General features: G+C 37.5%; 2 protein-coding genes across 3 annotated transcripts; one reads left to right on the forward strand and one right to left on the reverse strand.

The window, feature by feature from the left end:
- Window positions 1-1,120: 1,120 nt before the first annotated feature.
- On the reverse strand, window positions 1,121-6,303 carry LOC133880548 (putative disease resistance RPP13-like protein 1). 2 transcript variants are annotated; one of them, XM_062319501.1, is made up of 3 exons: window positions 3,455-6,303; window positions 1,855-3,268; window positions 1,121-1,327 (listed from the first exon to the last, which is right to left on the reverse strand). In XM_062319501.1, the coding sequence occupies exons 1-2, from the start codon at window positions 6,099-6,101 to the stop codon at window positions 1,905-1,907; spliced, it is 4,011 nt and encodes a 1,336-aa protein (XP_062175485.1). In that variant the 5' UTR covers window positions 6,102-6,303; the 3' UTR covers window positions 1,121-1,327; window positions 1,855-1,904. The 2 variants fall into 2 exon arrangements, with proteins under 2 accessions (XP_062175485.1, XP_062175484.1); XM_062319500.1 differs by having other exon boundaries at window positions 1,855-6,303.
- A 3,419-nt stretch (window positions 6,304-9,722) lies between these two features.
- LOC133880083 (uncharacterized) lies at window positions 9,723-12,585 on the forward strand. The gene is made up of 6 exons (XM_062318965.1): window positions 9,723-10,007; window positions 10,203-10,255; window positions 10,605-10,660; window positions 10,759-11,271; window positions 11,411-11,585; window positions 12,330-12,585. The coding sequence occupies exons 1-6, from the start codon at window positions 9,863-9,865 to the stop codon at window positions 12,480-12,482; spliced, it is 1,095 nt and encodes a 364-aa protein (XP_062174949.1). The 5' UTR covers window positions 9,723-9,862; the 3' UTR covers window positions 12,483-12,585.
- Window positions 12,586-22,911: the final 10,326 nt, after the last annotated feature.

Here is a 22,911-nt window from a genome sequence, read left to right on the forward strand (position 1 = left end):
AAATGCACTTTTTTTTTCCATATTTTTATATAAAAGTAGCTGGTGGAAATAGAAGTACCTTTTGTCATTTTTTAATTTATTTTTTTAAAAAAAATATATATTTTTGTCACTCTTGCGATATTTTTATATAGAAGTAGCTCGAAGAACTTAAGCACCGTGAGCAGTCTTGGTCTTCTCCTGATTCAGGTGTTGAAGGTTGAGAAGAAGATTGGTGATCACTTCCATGTCAGCCTTGATTCCAGCCACTTCTTCGAAAAACTGTGAGAGCTTCTGTTCATCAGCGGGGTCGAGTTTTCCCAACTCGATATCCGGCTCAGCTTCAAGGTAAAGATACATCCCCCTCTAGTCAATTATGGAAAAGAGGTGGGTTTGTGTATAGAGTTGGAAAGGGCCTGCATTCAAACTCCTTACTGTTTTTTTATTTCTTTCTCGCCATTCCCTTCAGTTTTCCCATAACAGTGACATGAACTCAAAGGGTGCATTGAAAATGGTTTGTTGATAGACTTGTAGTGGGGCCATTCAATGGTGTTATATAAATTGAGCATACTTTGAAGGCAAAAGTGGCTTTAATAAAGTCTATGCCACATATTATTTGTTGGATATGTGGTGTTTGAAGAGTTCATTCTACTATTTGCATTGGTGAGTTGGAGGGCAAAGAAAGCTAGCAGATTTGTTAAGTGAAATTTTCAGTTGCTCACTTCAAAGCATGTTATGGCTCCCCTCTTGTTCCAATTGCAAGCAAATTGTACTTGGCTCATCTCACGGTATCTTAGATGCAATTCTCTGTGATGTAAAATATCACCCATTTCTCTGATTTGGATTTAATTGATATTAATGCATGATAGAACAGTGGTCCCTATCTCTATACCTTAACGATAACCAGTACTTTTAGATTTGAACAATATAATTACAAAAGTTTAGGGTTTTTTCTTTCATTTTTTCAGTAAAGATGGGGTAAGGCCTTAGTTTATCTGATTGAGTAGTACTGCTTTTATGAAGAGAAACATTGTAAAACCACCAACAAAAAACAATTCACCAACAAAATGTGTACAGTATTCCTTTGTCCATGAATGCATCTTTTGGTTACTGAGAAAACAATACAAAGAGGAAAAACCAGAAAAGAGAGTAGAAAAACAGAATAAAATTGGCAACCAATATTGCAAAATAAATTTGCACACCTTTTATATACAACACTACACAGATTTATCCATTTTAGGAAAGACAGTAAACAACATATTAGCAATAGAAGAATAAAAAACATTTCCACATGGGCATTTCAGGTAGCACTTGGAAAGTTGCAACAATTTGCTCCAGCCTTTTGAACCATCTGCAAGCATCAAAGATGGAGAAATAATCATTAGAGATGTGCCTATAGAGCAAAACTTGGTACTCCAACTACTGTCTTAACGAGAATCAACAATAAAGAATAATTATTTTCTTGGTCAGATAAAATAGAATTTGATAATTTCTATATCTATTTGGATGCAAAACCTTCTTATAAATTATAAAAATTGAATGAGCAGTAAGACATATCTCTTTATATTCCTAATCTGAATCAGTTTGTTCATGTTGATACAATGTTAGGATAATCCCTTCTACTTCTTCTCCTAGAAAATTAAATGAGTGATTCTTGCAGTTATGGCATGGATGCCAACATTATCAAAGAATCCTATTTTTGGAGGGACCCAATGCATGACTGGTCAAATCTGTAATGACCATTGATAAACAATGAAAGACTCAATATTGGGAGGCCTCCTCTCTCTACGCCTATGATTGATCAGTTATGCTCCCATTATGGGTCATAGATGAACCTCCCATTAAAAAGAAAAAGAAGTGACATTGCAATAAACTGACCTTCGGATTTATTTCTTGACACTTGTCTTGCATGTAAATTGAGCTGAGTTTCACTGGTTGTCCTCTTTTGTTTCATAGATGAACCTAAGATCAATCATGACGCAAGGGATGTGGGCTATCTTGAACCACTCCTGTCCTTGATCTTTCTTGCAGTGTTCTTTCAATAGAGGACAATGGGTGATATGAAGTTGCAGGAGTGAGGGAGGGAGGCCATCCTCGGGAAAGGACGTGAGCTTTTTACAGTTTGTGATATGAAGACTCTTGAGTGAGGGAGGCAGGCCATCCTCTGGAAAGGACTTGAGCTTTTCGCACCATAGGATCAACAATTCTTCGAGAGAGTCGAGGAATTGAAAGCCTTTCGAAGTCAAGTATTCTAGATTCGAGAAGTGTTTAATGGTGAGGCTGGCTAGAGAGGAAGGCAACATCATTGGAAAGGACACCAGAGGCGAAGAGCTACCATCAATTTCAAGTTGCTTAAGAGAGGTAAGCCTGTGCAATTCCCACTCAAAAAAGGGCTCATTAAACAATGTCATAGAAAGATATGTTAGGTTGGTGGGAAAAGCTACGATGCCTGGGCAGCCCTGTATTTTCAACACTTGAAGAGATGTGAGGTTGTGTATGCAATTCGACAGAGCCTGCATTTTCTCACACTTGAAAATTGTTAGATATGTCAAGCTGGTTGGGAGCAACCCTCCCTCCGGGAAAGAAAGAGTTGGACAATCATCAATATAAATATGATGTAGATGGGTGAGGTTGTGTATGCCCATGGGTAAGGATTTAAGACTTTCACAAGATGAGATGAAAATGACTACAAGAGACGAGTTGTGATGGAAACTCTTCGCTATGGACTCCAGCTTCTTACAATTCCAAATTTGGAGGCATTTAAGTGTCGCAGGTAATTCTCCACTTGATGTTAAGGATTTAAGGGATGGACATTCCCTAATTTCCAAATTCTCAAGAAGAGATTTGCTGCTGCCACAAATGCTGATATCATCCCTGTCCACCAAAATCAACATATTCTTGCAATTTTCTATCCGTAGCCGCTTTAGAGTTGGAGGTAGTTGGCCTATTGCAAAGTACGTCAGTGAAGTACAATCACCAATATAAATCTTCTCAAGATACTTGTTATTGTACATCATTGCTTTCGGTAAAGATTCCAGGACCTTGCAATTACTGATCTCGATTTCTCTCAGTCTGGATGGCAAACCAAGTTGTAGCTCTTCCACTTCTTTTGCCACCAAAGAAACTAGTTTGGAACAATCATGAATCTTCAGAACACCAAGACATGGGAGATGTTGTAGTAATCCCACGTCATTTGACCACAAAGGTGTAAGCTCCTCACAACTTTTAATAGTCAAATCTTCCACGTTTGTCAGTCCTTCCATAATAAAACCTTCTATTTGGCACGTGAATTCTGAAATTGTTGAAAGAGAAGAGAACATTAATGAGCTGAAGTCAAACTTACTTTTGCGCATCTCCCTTTTCGATCCCTCAATTTCTACTTTGCATAGCTCTGGAAAGCTAGAAATTGAGACCACCAACTGCCTACATCCATATATCACAATATTTTCTAACGAAGAAAGGTGGTTTGGTAACTTACCCACGAGCTTAGGACACCTTCTAATAGAAAGCACTCGCAGTTTTGGAAGTTCCTCACATGGAATCCAATTCTCCCATTCCCACATACCATCGAAACACAAAGTCTCCAAGGATCTAAAAGGTTGTAAGCAACCATCCCCATAAAACTCACGTCCAATATTTTTCACACTGTCCATGCCTTGGATGAAAAGGTCTCTAAGTGATGGTAATTGTCCGAGTGGTGGCAATAATGTGCACTTTTTACAGTATTCAATCCTCAAGAGCACCAAATTTGAAAAAGGACCTCCTACCCAGACTGGAAATTCTGCACCACCATAGTTATAGAGAGTGAGCTCTTTCAAACCCTCATGAGGTTGTAGCATTTCAAGTACCTCCAATTCACTTGTTCTGTCTTGTGACTCATCAAAGCGGACACACCATTTCAATGACAACCCATAGAGATTGTGCTTTTCAATTAACCTAGCGTCCCTCGCATCCTTAGGATTAATCACATTTTCCAATTTTGAAATGCAGAGTGTCTCTCGAAGATGCAACAAAGGCCCAAGCTCTTTTACCCCAGAACAACTACCTTTTCCCACAACTAGATTAGACAATGATTGAAGACAAGTTAATTTACCTATGTGCAGAGGCATTCCTTCCAATGGAGCCCCTCCAATGTTGAGATGCCGCAGGTTGACTAGGTTTCCAAACATTGAAGGTAAGTTCTTTAGAAAACGACAGTGCTCCAATATCAATGTCTTTAAATTGTAGAGAGTGGCTAATGATTCAGGCAAGCTTCTGATTGTAGTGTGAGAAAGGTCAAGAAACCGTAGATGCTTTAGATCACCAATTGATTCTGGTAACTCGGATATGTGGTATCCACTCAAAGAGAGCACCCTTAAGTGTCTTAATTTTGGCAACAATTTTAGAACATTACTGGTCAAGTAACATTCGCCTGGAATTGGAAGCATAAGAGGAAGGAAGGTTCGTACACATTTGAGTTCAGAAAAAGCCTCAAACTTTTTAATGCCATCATAAAAGTCACCTAGGTACGATGAATGTCGAGCCTTTCTAGATGGTTTCTTTCCATTATTACCCCCAACTCTATCCTCCATTTTAAAGCATATATCTCCTGCAACCTGTTGAGCCAAATCGTTGATGAGGTCATGCATCACAAATTGTGATTTCTCTGTGCTTGATTGTTGGAAAAAGGACCTTGACAACAGATTGCGAAAATACTCTCCACCCAAGTCTTCCATTTGCTCTTCCCCTTCTCGTGGCTGAATAAAACCTTCTGCTATCCATAATAGAACCAGCTCATTTTCCTTAAATTCATAGTCCTTAGGGAATATTGAACAATACGCAAAGCACCTCTTCAAGTTTGAAGGGAGATGGTGATAGCTCAACATAAGAGCTGGAGAAATTTCATTTTCCACTTCTGGTAAATCCCAAATCTTACTCTTCAATACTTTTTCCCACTCATCATGATTCACTTTATTCCGTAAGACGCCTCCGAGTACTTTCGCTGCCAAAGGAGAGCCTTTGCACCTTCTAACGATTCCTTCGCCAACATCTTTGAGGTTTAGATGTGCAGGGAAGTCTGTTGTACCCAATGCATGATGGGCCAATATAGACAAGCAATCATCATTGGACAACTCCATCAAACGATAAGCTGGAACGGTACGCGTCTTTGATGAAACTTCCTCGTTACGAGTTGTGATGATAATTGTACTTCCTGGAGCCCCTGCTTCAAAAGGAGCACGTAAGATAGTCCAGTCACGATAGTTCTCATTCCAAAGATCATCCAGAACCACTAGAAACTTCATCCCCTTCAGTTTCTCCTTTAGTTTGACTTGCAACCAATTTAGATCTTTGTGATCACATCTTTCAGAAGTGAGAGATTCTAAAATTGTTTTTGTCACCGTAACAGCATCAAAGTCTTCGGAAACACAGGCCCATGCCTTCAAATCAAAAAAGCTTTGAACTTTTTCATCATTGTACACAAGCTGGGCAAGAGTTGTCTTACCCATACCCCCCATACCAAGTATAGGAATCACAGAGAGTTGAGCATCACCACGTTTTTCACCCACCAAAAATTCAAGTAGAGCCTCTTTATCTTTTTCCCTGCCATAAACATGAGCTTCGGTCACTACAGAAGTTGGGGCTAGTATTTCCCTTGTTCTGTATGACCTCCTCCTACCAACCGTTTCACTCAATTTCAGAGCATCTTTTTGCTTCACCATCTCGTTGAATCGAGTAGTGATTTCCTCAATCTTTGACCCCAGCCTAAACTTGATCTGAACAGCACTTGGAGTGAAGCCAGTACAAGAAACAGGGATGAGGTTCCGTACCTTGCTTGTGCTGGCCTGATCTCGATCTGGCCACGTCAATTTCTGTCGCAGAGCTTCCGTGGCAAACTCATCCAGTACGTCTTCCAAATCGTAAGCCAAGTCTCTGAGATCATCCAACCAGTCTTTCACTGCGCTATCAGTACGCTGTTTCTCATCCGCATCATCAAGGACTTTCTCAATTCTCCTCAACATTTTGCTCCACCTGTCCAGCTTCTTTCCAAGTCCCTCTCGGCGAGTAAAGTTCATCAACTCGGGAGATGCCAATAGGTTAAACAGCATTCCGAGGAATGCAGCAAGGAAAAGCTCTCCCACTGGCATTGTCTCTTTTGGTGTAAAGGAATTAATCAGAAAACGATAGCCAAGCTCTCAAAGCAGAAGTAAATGGTTTCTCCAGTGAAAGCTTGATGATCGTAGCACTCTCAAAAGTCAAAACTTCTTTCTGCAAGTCATTCAAATTGCTTTGACGAACATCAACATGGGCTGTTTGTGGGGGTCCTTGCTGGCTTCCCTCCAATGTGTATGCTTTTTCTTTTTCTTTTTTCCTGTGGATATTGAAAATTGAAATAGACGTCTCTCAAGTTTCGACGAATGAGATTGTTTGATTCTAGTTTTAGACTTTTTGACTGATAGATGAGAAAAACCTATATTTATTTTAGTAATGTTTTTTTGTACAATTTTTTTACATAATTTTATCATTTTTTTTTTAAGATCAACCCTTGAATATTTAAGGCCCACATGGTAAGAAAACAAATTCAATAATTGATCATAAAAAAAAAATAAAAAATAAAATAGTTAGAATTGTGAAAATATTATATGAGAGTTGTGTAAGAAACATTACTCTATTTATTTGATCTTCATTTTGTCTTGTTTTGATTATGAAAAAATTGCATCATTATCTTTGTGGTTGACTTAATTTACAAATCAAGTTAAATTTCGTTAAAATTTTTGACAAATTCTATTATGCGTTACATCAACGCCAATAAAATAACAACATGCGTTGATTATAAAAATATATATATATAAATTTATTATAAATATAAATAAATAAAACTTAAAAAAATATTTTTTAAAAAAAAATGAAAAGAAAAAAAGGAGTGGTTGTCAGTCGGAGGTGGCCTTGTGCTAATTTTTAACGAAATTTGACTCTAAAGAGTGATTTGTAAATTAAGTCAATCATAAGAATTTCTGAATTAATTTTGATACATGTTAATACAGTTTTCAGTACGATAACGTTTCAGTTTCGAGTTGGTTTTGCAAGGGGCCAAATACGCGGATCTACAAAACGATAAAGAGCCGCCGGAGATTGACCGGGAAAACTCTATCCGATAAGTAAGTCAGCAAGCTTGTCGATGAGAGTCAATAAATGCTATCAAAGAGTCGGGTGATACCCACTTTGCAATCTACTTATAGTTCCCTTCAAATTACTTGGCATGGGGAAGGTTTCTCATTTTCTGAGACCACTGCCTACCCGATATAGGTGAACACAAAAAACACCTTCTGTGTTATTCATGAAAGGAGCGGTAGAGGAGCGGCTTCTGGATGACCCTTCTTTCTTTGACAACTTTCACTTCTCATCAAAGTAAAACGGTGGTGGAGTACTTGTCGGAATGAGTAAAGATTTATTATTACCTAAAAATATCACTTTATGGTAGTCTCCCATTACATCTTGAATTTTTTTTTTTATTTTTAAGTGAGTGACTACCTTACCACATAAATAAGATGCATATGGTGAAAAATAATATTTTTAAGTGGTGATGAAATTATTACTAAAAAGTTTAATTATATTTAACATTTCTCTCGAAATATTATACAGGTAGGAAAGCTGAAATCAAGTGGTCCAGCTTGGGGAAGGGGAGGCCGATTGTGTCACTCAACGGTCGTTTTTGGCCTTTTCTCCATTTGTTTTTCATCATCTTTTCGGAGCCAGATCTACACAACCCCGTTGCTTTTCTCAAGACACGCGCCCCTTAGCCGAGTTCCCCATCGTCGTCCGCTCCTGCCGCCGGAAGGGCGGTTCATGTCGGTCGTCAGAGTCCAGCGCGTGGTCTGCACACGCCAGAGAGCTCTTTGTTCTTTGGCGCGCGTGACAACCACGCTCCGCTTTTTTCTGGCCGTGCGCGGTGGGGCTGTGGTTCATGGTGGTTGTTCTTTGGCTGGGTGGCACCGATGACGGCACGTGCTCCCACGTGCCGCCGTCTCTGGCAGAGTCCACCCCTGCCTCTTCTGACGGCTACCTGGTTTTTGTGTTTTCTGTTTGTTTGTGTTGTGTATTCTCTTGTTTCTCCTGTACAGTCTGCCTGTGTATTACTCCGGTTTTATTGGAATTTTTGTTGGCTTGATGCTAGATTGGCCCTCTTTATTTGAGAGTGAGTGTTAATGTAAGAGAGGCTCAAGACACGCGCCCCTCAGCTGCGTTCCCCATCGTCGTCCGCTCCTGCCGCCGGAAGTGCGATTCATGCCGGTCGTCAGAGTCCAGCGCGTGGTCTGCACGCGCCAGAGAGCTCTTTGTTCTTTGGCGCGCGTGACAGCCACGCTCCGCTTTTTTCTGGCCGTGCGCAGTGGGGCTGTGGTTCATGGTGGTTGTTCTTTGGCTGGGTGGCACCGGTGACGGCGCGTGCTCCCACGTGCCGCCGTCTCCAGCAGAGTCCACCCCTGCCTCTTCTGACGGCTACCTGGTTTTTGTGTTTTCTGTTTGTTTGTGTTGTGTATTCTCTTATTTCTCATGTACAGTCTGCCTATTACTCCGGTTTTATTGGAATTTTTGTTGGCTTGATGCTAGATTGGCCCTCTTTATTTGAGAGTGAGTGTTAATGTAAGAGAGGCTCAAATGTAATTCTGGTAAGATTTGTTATTTTTGCTCATACAGCTGTTTGTTAAATCAGATCCTTCTGGCTTAGAGTTTAGGGGGGTCCTGTCCCTCTTTCTCATGATGTAATTTGCAGATCTTATAATAGCACATGCTATTTGCTTCCAAAAAAAAATAAAAAATAAAAAATTTGCCATTTAGCGGGTGACTGTCAGCCCTAGTATTAGTTTTAGAGGGCTGCTACACTTATACCCAAATCTCTACAACCAAATCTCCACAACCTGATGTGGCATTCCACATCAGATTTTTTTTTTTTTTTTTTTTTTTTTTTTTTTCGTTTCCTTTTTCCTCTCCACCTCCTCCCTCCATCTTCTCTCCTCTCCCACCTCCCTCCATCTTCCCTCACCTCCCACCTCCGGCCACCCGATCTAGCCCTTCTCTGGCCAGAATAGCCGAATTCTGGCCGATCCAGCCAATCTGGCCTGGAAAGGGCCGGATCCCTGGCCGTTCTGGCCGGGGAACGACTAGATCCCAGCCAGCTAACTGGGAAAGGGCCAGATCCCCGGCCGTTCTAGCTGGGGAACGGCCAGATCCCGGCCAATCGGCCAGGATCCGGTCGTTCTGGCGGGGAAGGACCAGATCCCCAGCCAGAACGGTCGGGGAACGACCAGATCCCGGCCAGCCGGAAGGGATCCGGCCGTTCTGGCCAGGAAAGTGCCGGATCCCGTCCAGCTCCGGCTCTCTCCGTCATCGTCTCCGTTTGTAGTTGCCGACCGGAAGAGAAAAGAAGAATGAGAGAGAGAAGAGCGAGAGGAGAGAGAGAGAGAGAGAGAGAGAGAGAGAGAGAGAGAGAGAGAGAGTTTTCATTTTAGAAAAGAAAAAAAAAATCTGATGTGAAAATTTCATATCAGGTTGTGAAAAAATGTTGTAGGAATTTGGGTATAAGTATAACATTTTCCTTAGTTTTAAGGTAGTCCATATGTACAAGGACCAAATCTAAAGCAAGTGAGGCCTCTTCCCCATAATCCGAGATCCAAAGATCAAGTCTAAAAGCAAAAGAGAAATGATTCTTACAGATAGTTCCAATACTTATATATTTATAAAATAAAATATAAGTTAATTAATCTCCAACGGTCAGAAATATGAATGAAACCCCACATTAACGTACACTACCTCGGGTTCACCAACCGTTACATTTCCCCTACTGTCTCTCCCACCACCAGAAAACTCTCTCTCTCTCTCTCTCTTTCTCTCTGTGTCTAATCTTTGTGATATGGAACCAGCGAAAATTGATTGGAAGAGAATAGAGTCCATATTTGTAGAGGACGAGCTGTACGAGCACATAAACGCACCCAAGTGGGTGGATTTCTTGGCCCCTGAAGAATCTGTGAAGGATGAGGCCTGGTTTTGCAGACCCAGTAAGCTCTTCTTGATTCCTTCCCACCCAGAAACCATCTTCTTCTTAGATTTTCCATAATATTACTGAATTAATCAGATTTTGTTTCAAGTTCTTAACTTCCACACTAAAATATAGGAAGTTGGTATGTTTAGCTGAGAATTTTGCTGTTGTGTTTTTTAGGAAGATTATTATGATATCATCTTTGATGTTTCAGATTGCAAGCATCCAAGGACGGCTGAGGACTTTCTCAAGTCAACTCCTTCTAAGGTAAAAACACTGGGTTTCTTGCTTCTTTCTTTTTAATTATTTGTTCTTGGGATTCTTTAATGCTGGTTGGTTGCTCAGAAAATGTAGGAAAATTGAAGTAGAAGATTGAAATCTTGAATCTAGGGTGATTCTTTATGTGGGGACCTGAGAAGTATTAACCTTCACTTGATTTGTGAAATTTATTGAAGTTTTTAAGCTTCTTTAGAAAACTCAACAAAAAGACGGAAGAATTCAAGATCTCATTTTCTTTTCGTTTCCTCACTTTTCTGAGTAAGCAAACAGAAGTTTAATCCTGTATAACTGTCTAATTTCCTCAATCTTTCCCTCCTCTTTTTTGGTTTTGGTGAAGCTCACTAGCTCAGCTAATGGTACTGAATCTCTTCCACTTCGCGACCAGAATAGAAGGTACTAACAAAGATCCGAGCTTTATCACGGTCCAATTGAATTGGTGTTTCTCTAATTCATCTAAAAAATCTTTTCTTTTTCTTTTTCTTTCAATTTAGAGATGCAAAATTGAAGAGAAGAGGACTTACTCAATCGTCAGTTTCTTCGAATAGCAATTCCAGATTCAATGAAGATACCGAAAATCAGAACCCGAATCTATCGACTCCCCCAATTCTCCAAGCGAATTCCATGAAAGCAGCAATCAAATCAAGCACAGAGAAGAAAAAAATGGCTGACGACATGTCTCAGAACAATGAGCCGCCGAGGCTGAAAAGCACTCTCTCGGCAAGGAACTTGTTTGCAGGGCGGGATATAATTAATCAGATTACGGAGTTTTGCAGTGAACTGAAGAGAATAGCAACGAGGACGAGGGAGAGAGAGAACGTGGAGAGGTTGATTGTGGAGAAGATCGAAGTGGGTGTAGAGGAAAAAGTGGTGAAGGAGAGTTCTTGTGAGGTTTTGGGGGAGGTGAATGGGAGGGAGAAAGAGAGGCAGCCATTCCTTGAAGTGGGTAAACAGAAATCTCCGGGAATGGGGGAAAGCAGTGTTAAGGAGAAGCTGAGGAGGAAGAAGTAAGTTTCTTGTGCTCTTTCCATATTTGTGTATGTATATGCATGTATTTGTGCTCGTGTGTGTATATACATGTACATGTACACCCATATTTATGCTTGATGATTATAAGTGATAAAATTTTGATAATTATTTTTGCAGAAGAGCTGATGAGGCAGAGAATGTTCCAATTTCTCTAGATTTGAATAGTTTAAGGCATAAAAGGGAGGAAACTTTACTGCAAATCCGAACAAATCCTCCATCTCCTCAATGCTTTTCTGCTACTCGTGGGCTGAACAAAACGACCCCATCAAAGGCTTCTAAATCCAGGCTGATGGTATGTAACTAGCTGCTTGCTTCTCTTTTTGCATTATATTCCTTGTATTGAAGAAATTGGGAGGAAACGAAGACAACAATGAATAACATGAAGACTTGAACTACTGTTTGTTGTTCTGATGATGATTAACTTTAGCTCCATAACAATCTGAAATCACAACTTTATCTTCTTTTTTCACTATCCCATTACTCTCTAACAAAAAGCATGATTAAGAATAACATCAAGATTTTTCAACTTGAGCTGTGTGGCTTGTGAGTTATGAATGGTGAACTAATACTTGATGCAAACTACTTTTGCTTATTACAATATGTTTATTTGGGTTGAGCTTAAACTTGAATTCAATTAAGGAGACTGAACTAGAATATCGACCGTGCCAATCAGACTAGTATCTCTCTTATCCATTGCCTTCTTTATGGATCTAGGAAAAATCTTTTTTCAACTAATATTGTTCTCATCTGATTTGAGTTCCTTGGCAGAACCTAATTTGGTCCTTACCCATTCTATTTGAAATGCTTCTTCTCAGCCTTCTATCTTTGACTAGATATCTACACTTCATTAGTATGTTAGCTTGTTTGCTCGATATTACTACACTCATGATAGTTTCTAGTTTTACCAATGATGTTACAAGAAGGGAGGGCTTTGATCAGGCACGTTTGTGGACTGGATTTTCCATGCTAGTCTTTTGCTCTGCAATTAAGAATGGCCAATTTTCCAAACTGATTTCTCTTTTAATGGGCTGAACAGGAGAGGGGAGTACTTCAAGAAGTGGAGCAAAATAAGGAGGTAACGAAAGAAGAATCTGCAGAAAAGGGCCGAAGTGTATCTATTGTTGATGGCAGAGAAGCAAGAACCTTGGACGTGTTTTGGTTCCTTAAACCTTGCACACTATCCAACTAAATGGTTGAAAATTGAGCAAGAAATTATTATAATCCATTCTTTCATTCATTGTATTGTACCCTATAGAACTTTGATTTATTTACTTACACCTCTCATAGATCTATCACCATTGTTTTATCTTATATAGTCTTTCTTCTTGAATTCATTGGTGTTGATAGAAGACACTGTAATTAAGCACTCAATAATTGTACTCCTTAATTTACATCAATAAAATGTTGTATCTTAACACCTCCATTTCTATGGAGTCTGGACATATCAGTGAACCTCCATTTCTATGGAGTCTGGACATATCAGTGAAAGAATTTATCAAAAGCATTGTTTAGCCATGTCTACTTTTTACTGTGTGGTAATTAAGCGCAGTTTATTCTTTATGCATTGAAGATTCTATAAAATGTCAATCCAAATCATGTAATATTTGTTTGTTTGCTGAGGAAAAAAGAAGTTGAAAACAAAATTTGAATAAGCTTCTTAATAGGTTGAGGCATGTGAGAACAACCAAATCTTTGTAACATTTATGCTGAGATAGATTGAGGCACACTGCCACACCTCCAGATATCCTCAGTTACTTTTGAACGATAAATGCAAAATATAAAAGCTTGAATGAGAACCTTAACTCCTCCATGTCAAGATTAAGCCATAAAAACATCGGTGTTAAGGTTCTTTATCCTCTCTCGTCTTTTTCCTTTCTGTTTTTATGTACAAAACAAGTTGTACCACTTCAGATAGATAGAAAGCAGCAATGACAAACCGCCAAACTCAGCAAAACTAATCCAGATGACATCAGAAGCCAATCTCTCCAAGCTTGATATTTTTTGTTGTTTTGTTTTTGCTCTTAATACAAATCACTTTGAGTGTCGTGCATGTTTGACACAGTTCAATTCTGTCTCTTCTTGCCATCTCTAAGACAAAAAAATCCACATATGCAGCCCATAATGAATTAAGAGCTATTTTTTTTTTTTCGAATAATGCTACTCTTCGTACTCATTAAACCATTTAAAATTACTTAAAATACTTCACGTCGATAAATGATTGTAAAGAGTAATGCTACTCTTTCTTCCCTTCTTTTATTCAATTTCTTTTTTCTATTTTTCAATTTGGGTTCCAAGAATTCAGTCTATCAAATTAATATTTGTAATGTAAACATGTGAATTCTTTTAACGGAAGAATCACATGCTCTAGTACTAGATATAAGTTTAATAGTGTGAATTGAAAGAATTTCTTCTAACCCACTTTGGAGAAAACTTTGGAGATTATGCTATCGATCTCTGTAATGAACTTACCATAATATATAAACAATCCTACATTTAAAACATAACACAGATCACTGATCACCTGATATAGACGGTATTCCTAGATTCTAATTTCTGCTAATCACATACATACCAAAAACAATGTTACTTTAAAAAAAAAAAAAAAAAATTAGAAAAAGAAGAAGAAGAAGAAGAAGAAAGAAAGAAAGAAAATCTCATCTTTATACTGCCCTGAAATAATACTCATACATTCACAACCATTTCACAAGATAATCCCTCAACAAAAACCACATCATCAGAAGGAAAAACAAGATTTCACAAAAACATAACAATCTAATTAACAACGTTTGACAGAATTAGAACAATCTAGGACTCTGAACGTCTGATGGAGAAGAATCAAAAAAAGCTACCTCATATTGCTGCAAAGCATACAATCCAAGAGCCTAGACCACACAACACGTGCGCGTGGATACACCCTATCGGTATATATTCTTGATCCCCTCATTAGATCCTCCATGGTCTCTACAAAGAGGTTCAAGCTTCTAACAGGAGGAACATAGAGAGTTAGAGGGATAGCAGAGAAAGCTACTGTAAGGAACAACTGCAGCACCATATCTCAGCTTTTCAGAGAAACAAAGAACCGAGCTTGGAAGAGAGAGAGAGATCGAGAGAGGAAAGACGAAGGCTCTTAGAAATTGGTATAAGAAACTATGGGAGAAAGGGTAAGAGAGAAGAAGATTCTAAACAAAGTTTGAGCAATAGAGGGCAGAGGAAGTTCTGGAAATATGAAGAAGTTGGAGTCTTTGCAAATGGAGATGTTTTACTGGTAGTTGGAAACGTGGGACTCGCTTCTCACGACTTTGGGTCCATTGAATTTATGTTCTCTTTCTTTTATCTAGGTGTTCCACATAATATATATATATATTTGTTAAATGTTTTAATTTTTTTTTTTTTTTTTTTTTTTAAAAAAAAGGATACGTTACGAAACGATACCCATGTTTTCCTTCCTAAAAAGCAAATTATTCTGCATTTTCCATGCCAGTTTAAGCAAACTTTTGATGGGTGGCGGTTACAAGAGCCTGGAAAGCTTGGAATATATCCATTACTTGTGGCAGAGAAGAGGCCAGTGTCCCTGTAGACGTACGAGCCAGTTGTTTTGAAAAGAACCGGGTTGAACCGTCCAGTTGTTTTGAAAAGAACCGGGTCATCTCCGATTCGATCCGGTTGCGTTATAATGAGGACTAGGATTGGGTATTGAGTTGTGATTGGAGCACAATAAAATTGTACAACATTAGACACATAGAGTGAAACTCATGTGATAAATTTTAATCACACGAGTTTCACTTATGCATATAGTATTATGCATGTATTATATAATTTTGTTGTGCAAAAATCTTTTTCTTTGGACATTGATGGAGGCATGAAAGAAGCATACCTCACAGGCATGTCTTTGCTAGTGTATCCCACGAGCACCGTCTGACAAGTGACAGCCAAGGATAAGACGTTGGAGACAAAGTGCATTGTTTGGTAGTACACCTTATAATTAGGCCCGTTTATCCAAATTCATCCTATTTGGGTAGTAGCTAGACATTAACGACCATTCTGGGCCATGATCAATGTAAGATACGCCCCTAATTTAGAGGATAAACGATGATTAATTAAGATCAATTTGAGGTTAATTTCACGTTGAAGAGGGATCGTGATATGTAAAATAGACTTTTGGTCATTGTTAAAAACTCTAATTTTAAGATTTTACATTAATTCTTATCTTCTAAATCATCGGAGTTATGTCCCCTTAGTAAGTACCCACGGTAAGCTCCATTACCTATATTTTCTCTCCTTAGTAGGAGCAAATTGGTTTGTACGTGTTTGGCATAAGAGAAACTGTTCTAACATGCATATTAGCTTTTTTTTTTTGTAACACTCCAATTTCACATTGAGAAGAAGAATATTTTGCATAGAGCGGTGAACTGTAAGTTATTATTTCATTTTTATTTCATCTTATTATTATTATAAAAAATGAGAGAGAAATGGGTGGTCAGCAGTAATCCCCAGATTTGCACATACAAAATCAGCACCCCCAAACACTTATCGATGATGCCCTAATCAGTAGGAGTGGGGTTTTGGGCCTTATTAGCTGAAGTCTAAAGATCAATTTGAAGTTGTAAAGAATTTATTGGAAATGCTCTAACTCATTTATTGAAAAAAAATTAGGAAAAACTACACTTACTTTCTCTAATTACCATCTAATTTACAAGTTTTTCAAACTTAAAAAGTTACAATTGGCCTCCAAACTACTTGGCCCATTTGTCAAGATCTTTCGTTTAATTTACGAAAAGTGGATCACATACTACACTATATAAAATGTTCATTATACCCCTTATCATTTATGTGAAAATATAATTATGTTTTGAGATTGAAAAAAATTCTATGTATGGCCATCGAGACTTACGGCCAAGCTAGGGAAACCACGACCTCGGGTATCTGGGTTTGGAATCTTTGGTCATGGGTCTCCTCTCATGGTAATTATTTTGTTTTTTTGCATTTGATGCAAAGATATTATTGTCATTTTAAGTCACATGTATTGCACGTAACTCATTTTCACAATCAAAAAGTGTTCTCTCTAACTTTCTAGAGAGAGAACGTATGAAGCTTCTAGAGAGAGAGAGAGAGCTTAGTGTGAGATGTTTTTGCTGGATGGGGAGGCCTCACACCTCCCCCTCTTGGCGCTTGTTTTCCCCCTAGCCTCCGTGGGCTAGGGTGGCTTTTGTCCCACTAACTTGTTTCCAGTGGTGGTTTTTGTTCCCCCGGAGCTAAATCTGGTGGTAGTTGTTGGCTTTTCTTTGTTTTTGTTGTTGATTGTTGGTGCAAATGGGAGATTTTTTGGTCCAGATCCGTGGAGAACGGTGAGTATTGGTGGTTTCCGACAGAGATGTTGTTAAAGCTAGATCTACAAGATTCGGCTGGAATTTCTTCCACAAGGACCTTTCTGTTGCGGTCGTTGGCCTTCTCTGGTTATGGTGGTCATTCGACGAGTCCGTGTGATTCACTCCTGTTTGGCTCGTAACCAGCACGCGTCGAGGGTTATCTCTCCTTAGTCTTGTGCATGTGGGTCACCGTTTGCCTCTCTGGTCTCAAAAGATGACGATTTGGACTCTTGAAGGTCGTCTGACGCAAGAGGGGTTCCCGGAGAAGTCGCGTGCTCTACACACGCCAGCTTCAGTTCTGTTTGTATTTAGTTGTATATTCTTGTCTTTGATCACAGTCTACCGTAATGGTAGCTGCTTTAAGTTAGGTTTTCTAACTTTGTGGGTAAAGAATCTTTTTCTCTATTCACTCTTATGGCCTTCGGGCTTTGTTGTTCTTAGCTAATGGGCGTTTGTAGCTTTATATTTGGTGCTTTGTTTTCTTTGTATTGGATCCAGATTGTATTACCCATTTGGGGTGGTTCCTCAGTAATGAAGACGGTACTTTGTTCAAAAAAAAAAACTCATTTTCTGTTAAATCTAATAGAAAATTCTAGCGGAGGGAACTAAGTGAAAAGGTTATTGTAAACTTTTTAAAGTTCGAAAAATATTGCAAATTAGGTGATAGTTTAAGGAGTAAGTTTAGTTTCCCAAAAACCTATAATTAGTTTAACGAAACAATTATGTATTAATTTGTTTAGAAAGATAAAAATCACACCACAACTTCCTCGGGTAGAAAATGTTTCATGTCAAGTTAGGACACAGGATTTTTGGTTGATATGGGAGAGTTTTTGGTATGTTTAATTAATAGAAACTCATTGATGCAAATTAATGATATTTCAATGTTAATTAATTTGGAATAAGATCAAATTGGGATTTATTTTTCAATTAACCCAAATAAATAAATTATCCCTTTTAATAAAATAAAAATGTTTTATATGAAAAATAAACAATCTACCATCAAAGAACAAAAACAAATCCAGATACAACGAACCCTCACACAACATATTCCATAAAATGTGTATCGTATATATATATATCATTAACAACAAACCCAGAACAAGAAAAATAAATTAAGTATACAATAATTAATAAGCAAAAATAAATTTTATATATATATATATATATATATATATATGAATATGAATCTCTTTTTATTTCTCTCTATGGCTATAATCTACAACAAATAAATCAATAACATATGCATGGATCCTCAAAGCACATCCATGATCCGTCTGAACACCAAAAAGAATCGATCAATCAAATCACGGATCCAATCTCTAGTGCTTCAACAGAGCGAGCGTAGACAAAAACAGGGAGGCCAAAATGGTAGCCCCAGAGAAAGCAGCAGAGCATGCAGCTCCTTTTTCCGATGCCGGCGCTGGTGCCTGCGCAAAATCCTGAGCCAACACGGTTGGAGCAAAGGTAGAGACCATTGCTACCACGCCGAAGACAATAGCGAAGGCCAATGTGCTCCCTTGTGCCATTGCTACCACAACAAAAGCAGCTCAAGAGTTGTATATATGAGATTGGTTGTGAGGGTGAGGTGATCAGTGAATTGGTGGCTTCATGGTTCGAATGGTGGGTATATATAGGGTGTTTACGGCAGTGGGAAAGCGTGTGGGTTCCAAGGAAAACGTGGACAGGTGGATCGGGGGACTGGGCGCGTTGAGGGAAGCTAAAGAGAGAGTTCGAGACGAGGAAGAAAGCCAAAATGGTCGTCGGTCGGTGGGTGAAATTGTGGCGCTGACTGTTCACCTACTGCCAAATGGCACTTCTTAGCGTCCAAGTAATTTGATAGGAATAAAAACGTATGTCAGGTTGTGAACCTGTGAATCTGTGAATCTGTGACACGTGGGCACCAAGATGTTACATCCCATAAAATAATATCATTAATATGTCTAGTAACCTATTACCCAACACTTTAACATATCTAATTAGACCGTTCGTACGTGGGTCACACTTTATTGTGATGAGATTTTTAATATTCTGCTGCTTAGCCTTCATCACACATGAATTTTTTTTTATGGAGTTAGAATACTTTTTAAATAAATATTTTATGAATAGACTTCTTATAAGTTGTTTGTTTGGGTCCAATTTCATTTATATTTCTACGGATAAAATTAATACATATGCACAAAGTGTTTATAACAACAACTTGATGTTTAAAAACTAATAGAGAGAACCTAAATAAGAAAATGAATCAATGAATCTCATATGCTTTATATGAATTTTAAACTGCTTTACATAGAATAGTCACCCTTTTAGGAGTATCAACGGCTTTTATTGAGAATAGAAAGAGTTGAAATTGAATGATCATTCATATTTTTTAATTTGGTTGCAACACATATTCTTTCACTGCAATTGAATCAAAAATTTAAAAATATTCAAAATTTATGATAATAATTAAAAATAAATGAAATTATTCTTTGGCTGGCCGACTACCCAAGAATTTGTGTGTATGTGTATGTGTGTGTGTGTGTTTTTTTTTTAATATTATTTTAGAAATCATATTTCATATTCTTTGTTACATTTCTCATTCATATATTATTCAAATTAACTATTGAATTTATAAGACCACATGTAAGCATAATATGAAATAGCATTCTTTTTTAAAACAATAAAAAAATAAAAATTCTAACATTTCTCATACGATATATGCATCTGTTGGGTGGTATTGGGCCTCTTTCAAACCCAAAAGTAATCTCATGAGGTGAGGCTTTTCGTCACATTTATAAACTGACCACCAAGCCTCTTTCACAACCGATGTAGGATAACCCCAATAATCTCTCCCTCACACATCGGGCATTGAGTCGAAGCAGAGACAACTTGTTTCTCCTGCAGACTGTTGGGCCTGAGACTTGTTGGTAAACCTGTGTTTTGATACCAACGTTTGGTGGTATTGATCTTTTCTCAACCCTAAAAGCTAGCTCATGAGGTGAGGCTTTCCCTCACACTTATAAACTGACCACCAAGCTCATTCCACAACCGATGTGAAATAACCACAACAATGCTATTATTGACAAATAAATCTAATATGATAGAATACGGTATTCTGTTTATCAATTAGAATATAATGAAATTTGTGCATGAAGGAACAGCAGAAGGTAGATAGTGGAGGCCTTTAAAAAACTACACCATTGTCAATTTGTCATGATAAAGATGCCACCGTAGTGTTTTGCGAGGCCTAAGATGAAAGCTTGTTTGGTAATTATCATGATCCTTTAAAATTATTTGTCTAAATTTAAGAGAATTTAGGCAGGCGATTATGAGAGACTACAACTTATGAGACCCACCTGACCAAATAAGTGATTGGGCAACCCAATTTTTATTTGGTCAGATGAGTCTCATGAGTGGCATCTCACAATTACCTGTTCGAATTTTTTCAAATTAGAAGAAATAATTTGAGTGTATCATAATCTGACTGATAATCCTATCTTGTCTTGACATAAATTTTTTATAGAATAGTCTCTTAAAATGACATGTGCCATCAACACGTGAGAAACACTGTTTTTTGTTTTTTTTTTGTTAAATAACATGTTTTCCTCCAATTCAGTCTATAAAAAGGCATGTGTTATTTTATATATGAGAAATACATGTTTTTTTTAATTGAAATGAGAAGTTGGAAGCAAATTTCTTATAAATTTGCCCTTGCACTTAAAAAAAACTCATTTCTCATATACAAAGGGACACATGACATTTTATAGATTGGGTTAAAAGAATTTCGTTCAACCTAGTTTGAAGGAAAATTATGTCATTTTTTTAATAGCACATGCTAATTTTTAAATGTTTTTTAATTCTGTCTGCAGGAAATTTGTATAATTTCTTTCCCATCTTAACTGTTCACTAAAAAAAAAAAAAAAATTCAAGATATATATCTTTAACCTATATACATCAATGATCAACCCATTCCTTTCTCTAATCTCCTTAAAAAAGAAAAAGAAAAAAATTAAAATAATTCATTGATTGAAATAAAAGTATAAACGAACAGCTTGGACTTTTTGTCTGCCCAAAGTGCTTCAGACACTTGTTTGTTAAGATTGAGAGCACATTAAGAGAAGCACAAAGAAATTAAGGAGAGTGGCGTTTGCTTAATTTTGCTGGAAAAACAACCGACGTCGATCGGTTGTTATATAAATTGCTTTACCAGTAAGCCTTTGTTCATCCGATCCAAAATCATCAATTCAATACGTATGTATCGTATATCTATCATTAATCACAAACCCAGAAGAAGAAAATAATTGAAGTAAACAATATTAATATATAACCGTATGAATCTCTTTTATTTCACTCTATAACCTACAGCAAATAAATCAATACAATAATATATGCATGGATCCTCAAATCCCATCCATGATCCATCGATGTAAACACCAAAAAGAATCAATCAAACAAATATATCATCGATCCAATCTCTAGTGCTTCAACAGAGCGAGCATAGACAGAAACAGGGAGACCAAAATGGTAGCCCCAGAGACAGCAGCAGAGCATGCAGCTCCTTTCTCCGATGCCGGCGCTGGTGCAGGCGCAGAATCTTGAGCCAACACGGTTGGAGCAAAGGTAGAGACCATTGCTACCACGGCGAAGATAATAGCGAAAACCATTGTGCTCCCTTGTGCCATTGCTACCACGTACAACAAAAGCAGCTCAAGATCGAGTTGTATATATATATGAGATTGGTTGTGATCAGGGTGAGGTGATCAGTGAATTGGTGGTGGCTTCATGGTTTGGAAGATAACGTATATATATAGGGGGTTTATGGCGGTGGGAAAGCGTATGGGTTCCAAGGAAAACGTGGACAGGTGGATCGGGGGACCGGCCACGTTGAGGGAAGCCGGAAGAGATCAGAGTTGTAGGGCAGGTAGGCAGGAAATGGTCTACGCGCGGTGGGTGAAATTGTGGGCGCGTTTCTTTGACTGTTCTTCTTTGCGTCCAAGTAAAACCACAAACTGGCATGTCACATCTGCCAGTTTGTGATTCGTGTCACCAACATGTTACGGCCATGTCGCATGTGCTCATCATGTGCTCATCATGTAGCATCGCGACCGCAACGAAACGGTAAAGGTTCGGATAATTTCATTTAAAGGTATTGAATTTTTTTTTTTTTTTAAAGAATGGGCTTAAGCTTTAAAATATTTTAATTTAAGGTATTTACTTTTTGAAAAGTCACAATTAAGAGTCTTCTGTTAAAATTTTTCGTTAAATTTTATCAAAATTCTCAAAATACTTCTAAAATTTAGGTGTTGGTTAGAATTTAATGAAATTTGCAAAAATATTCGGGCTTGAATTTTTGAAAATTTTTATAAATTTTTTTTTTTTTTTTTTTTTTTTTTTTTTTTTTTTTTATAAAAGTAAATACATAGATATTTTTGTGAATTTTAATAAGATTTAATGAAAAATCTTAACGAACGACCCCTTATTTTATTTCATCTTAAGGACTAATAGTGTATATAATGTTACACAATAAATACGTTGCAACGTCATTTAAAGTTTTTAAATAATTTATCATCATAAACAGTATCAGATAAAATAAAATATTGAAATGGGGAGCATCCTTGCAAATTAATAAGCTAAATGAAATCTCCTGCATGAGCGATTAATTATGTAGTCTCTACCAATGTTAGAGGGAGATTTAACAAATATATATATAAAAGAGGAAGTTAAATATTTGTTAATGACTTTCTTTCGTCTTTAGTTTTTTTTTTTTTTTTTTTAAGTTAAAATATTAACAAACAACACAATATACTAATCAAAACACAAAAATTATTTTCACATTTATATCACAATAGAATATTTTATCAAACAAAAAAAATAAAAACACCACCCACGCAAAATACATTAACAACCAGGCCTTTAAATTATTTTACATTAAGAGAGCACTAAACAAATTAAGACAAGTCCCTAGTTATTACCTTACACTAGTAACTCTGCTTTTCATAATTAAATTACAACATTAAATACAATAAAAATAACATTTTGACAATAGAATATATCTTATTTTTATATAAACAAGCAGAAGAGCGGACCAAGTCGGCCCCCCCGAAAAAAGAATGCTTTAAAAAAAATAAGCCTATTTTCTTTTTTTGTTTTACTTTACTTTAGCCTTTCAAAAAGTGATTTAATGCAGTATTAGGCTATAGCCTACCTAAAATTAAATTATTGTAGCTATCAATGGTATAATTATGATAGTAGGAGGCTTGACAAAGATTAAAA

Source organism: Alnus glutinosa, chromosome 10, assembly GCF_958979055.1.
Source record: "Alnus glutinosa chromosome 10, dhAlnGlut1.1, whole genome shotgun sequence".
Lineage (NCBI taxonomy): Eukaryota > Viridiplantae > Streptophyta > Magnoliopsida > Fagales > Betulaceae > Alnus > Alnus glutinosa.

Bases quoted from the DNA above. Each gene is read 5' to 3' on its own strand.
- LOC133880548 (XM_062319500.1), bottom strand. From the start codon at position 6,101: ATGCCAGTGGGAGAGCTTTTCCTTGCTGCATTCCTCGGAATGCTGTTT.
- LOC133880083 (XM_062318965.1), top strand. From the start codon at position 9,863: ATGGAACCAGCGAAAATTGATTGGAAGAGAATAGAGTCCATATTTGTA. The intron at 10,661-10,758 runs GTACTAACAAAG...CTTTCAATTTAG, and splicing joins CTTCGCGACCAGAATAGAAG to AGATGCAAAATTGAAGAGAA. The intron at 11,272-11,410 runs GTAAGTTTCTTG...TTATTTTTGCAG, and splicing joins GAGAAGCTGAGGAGGAAGAA to AAGAGCTGATGAGGCAGAGA.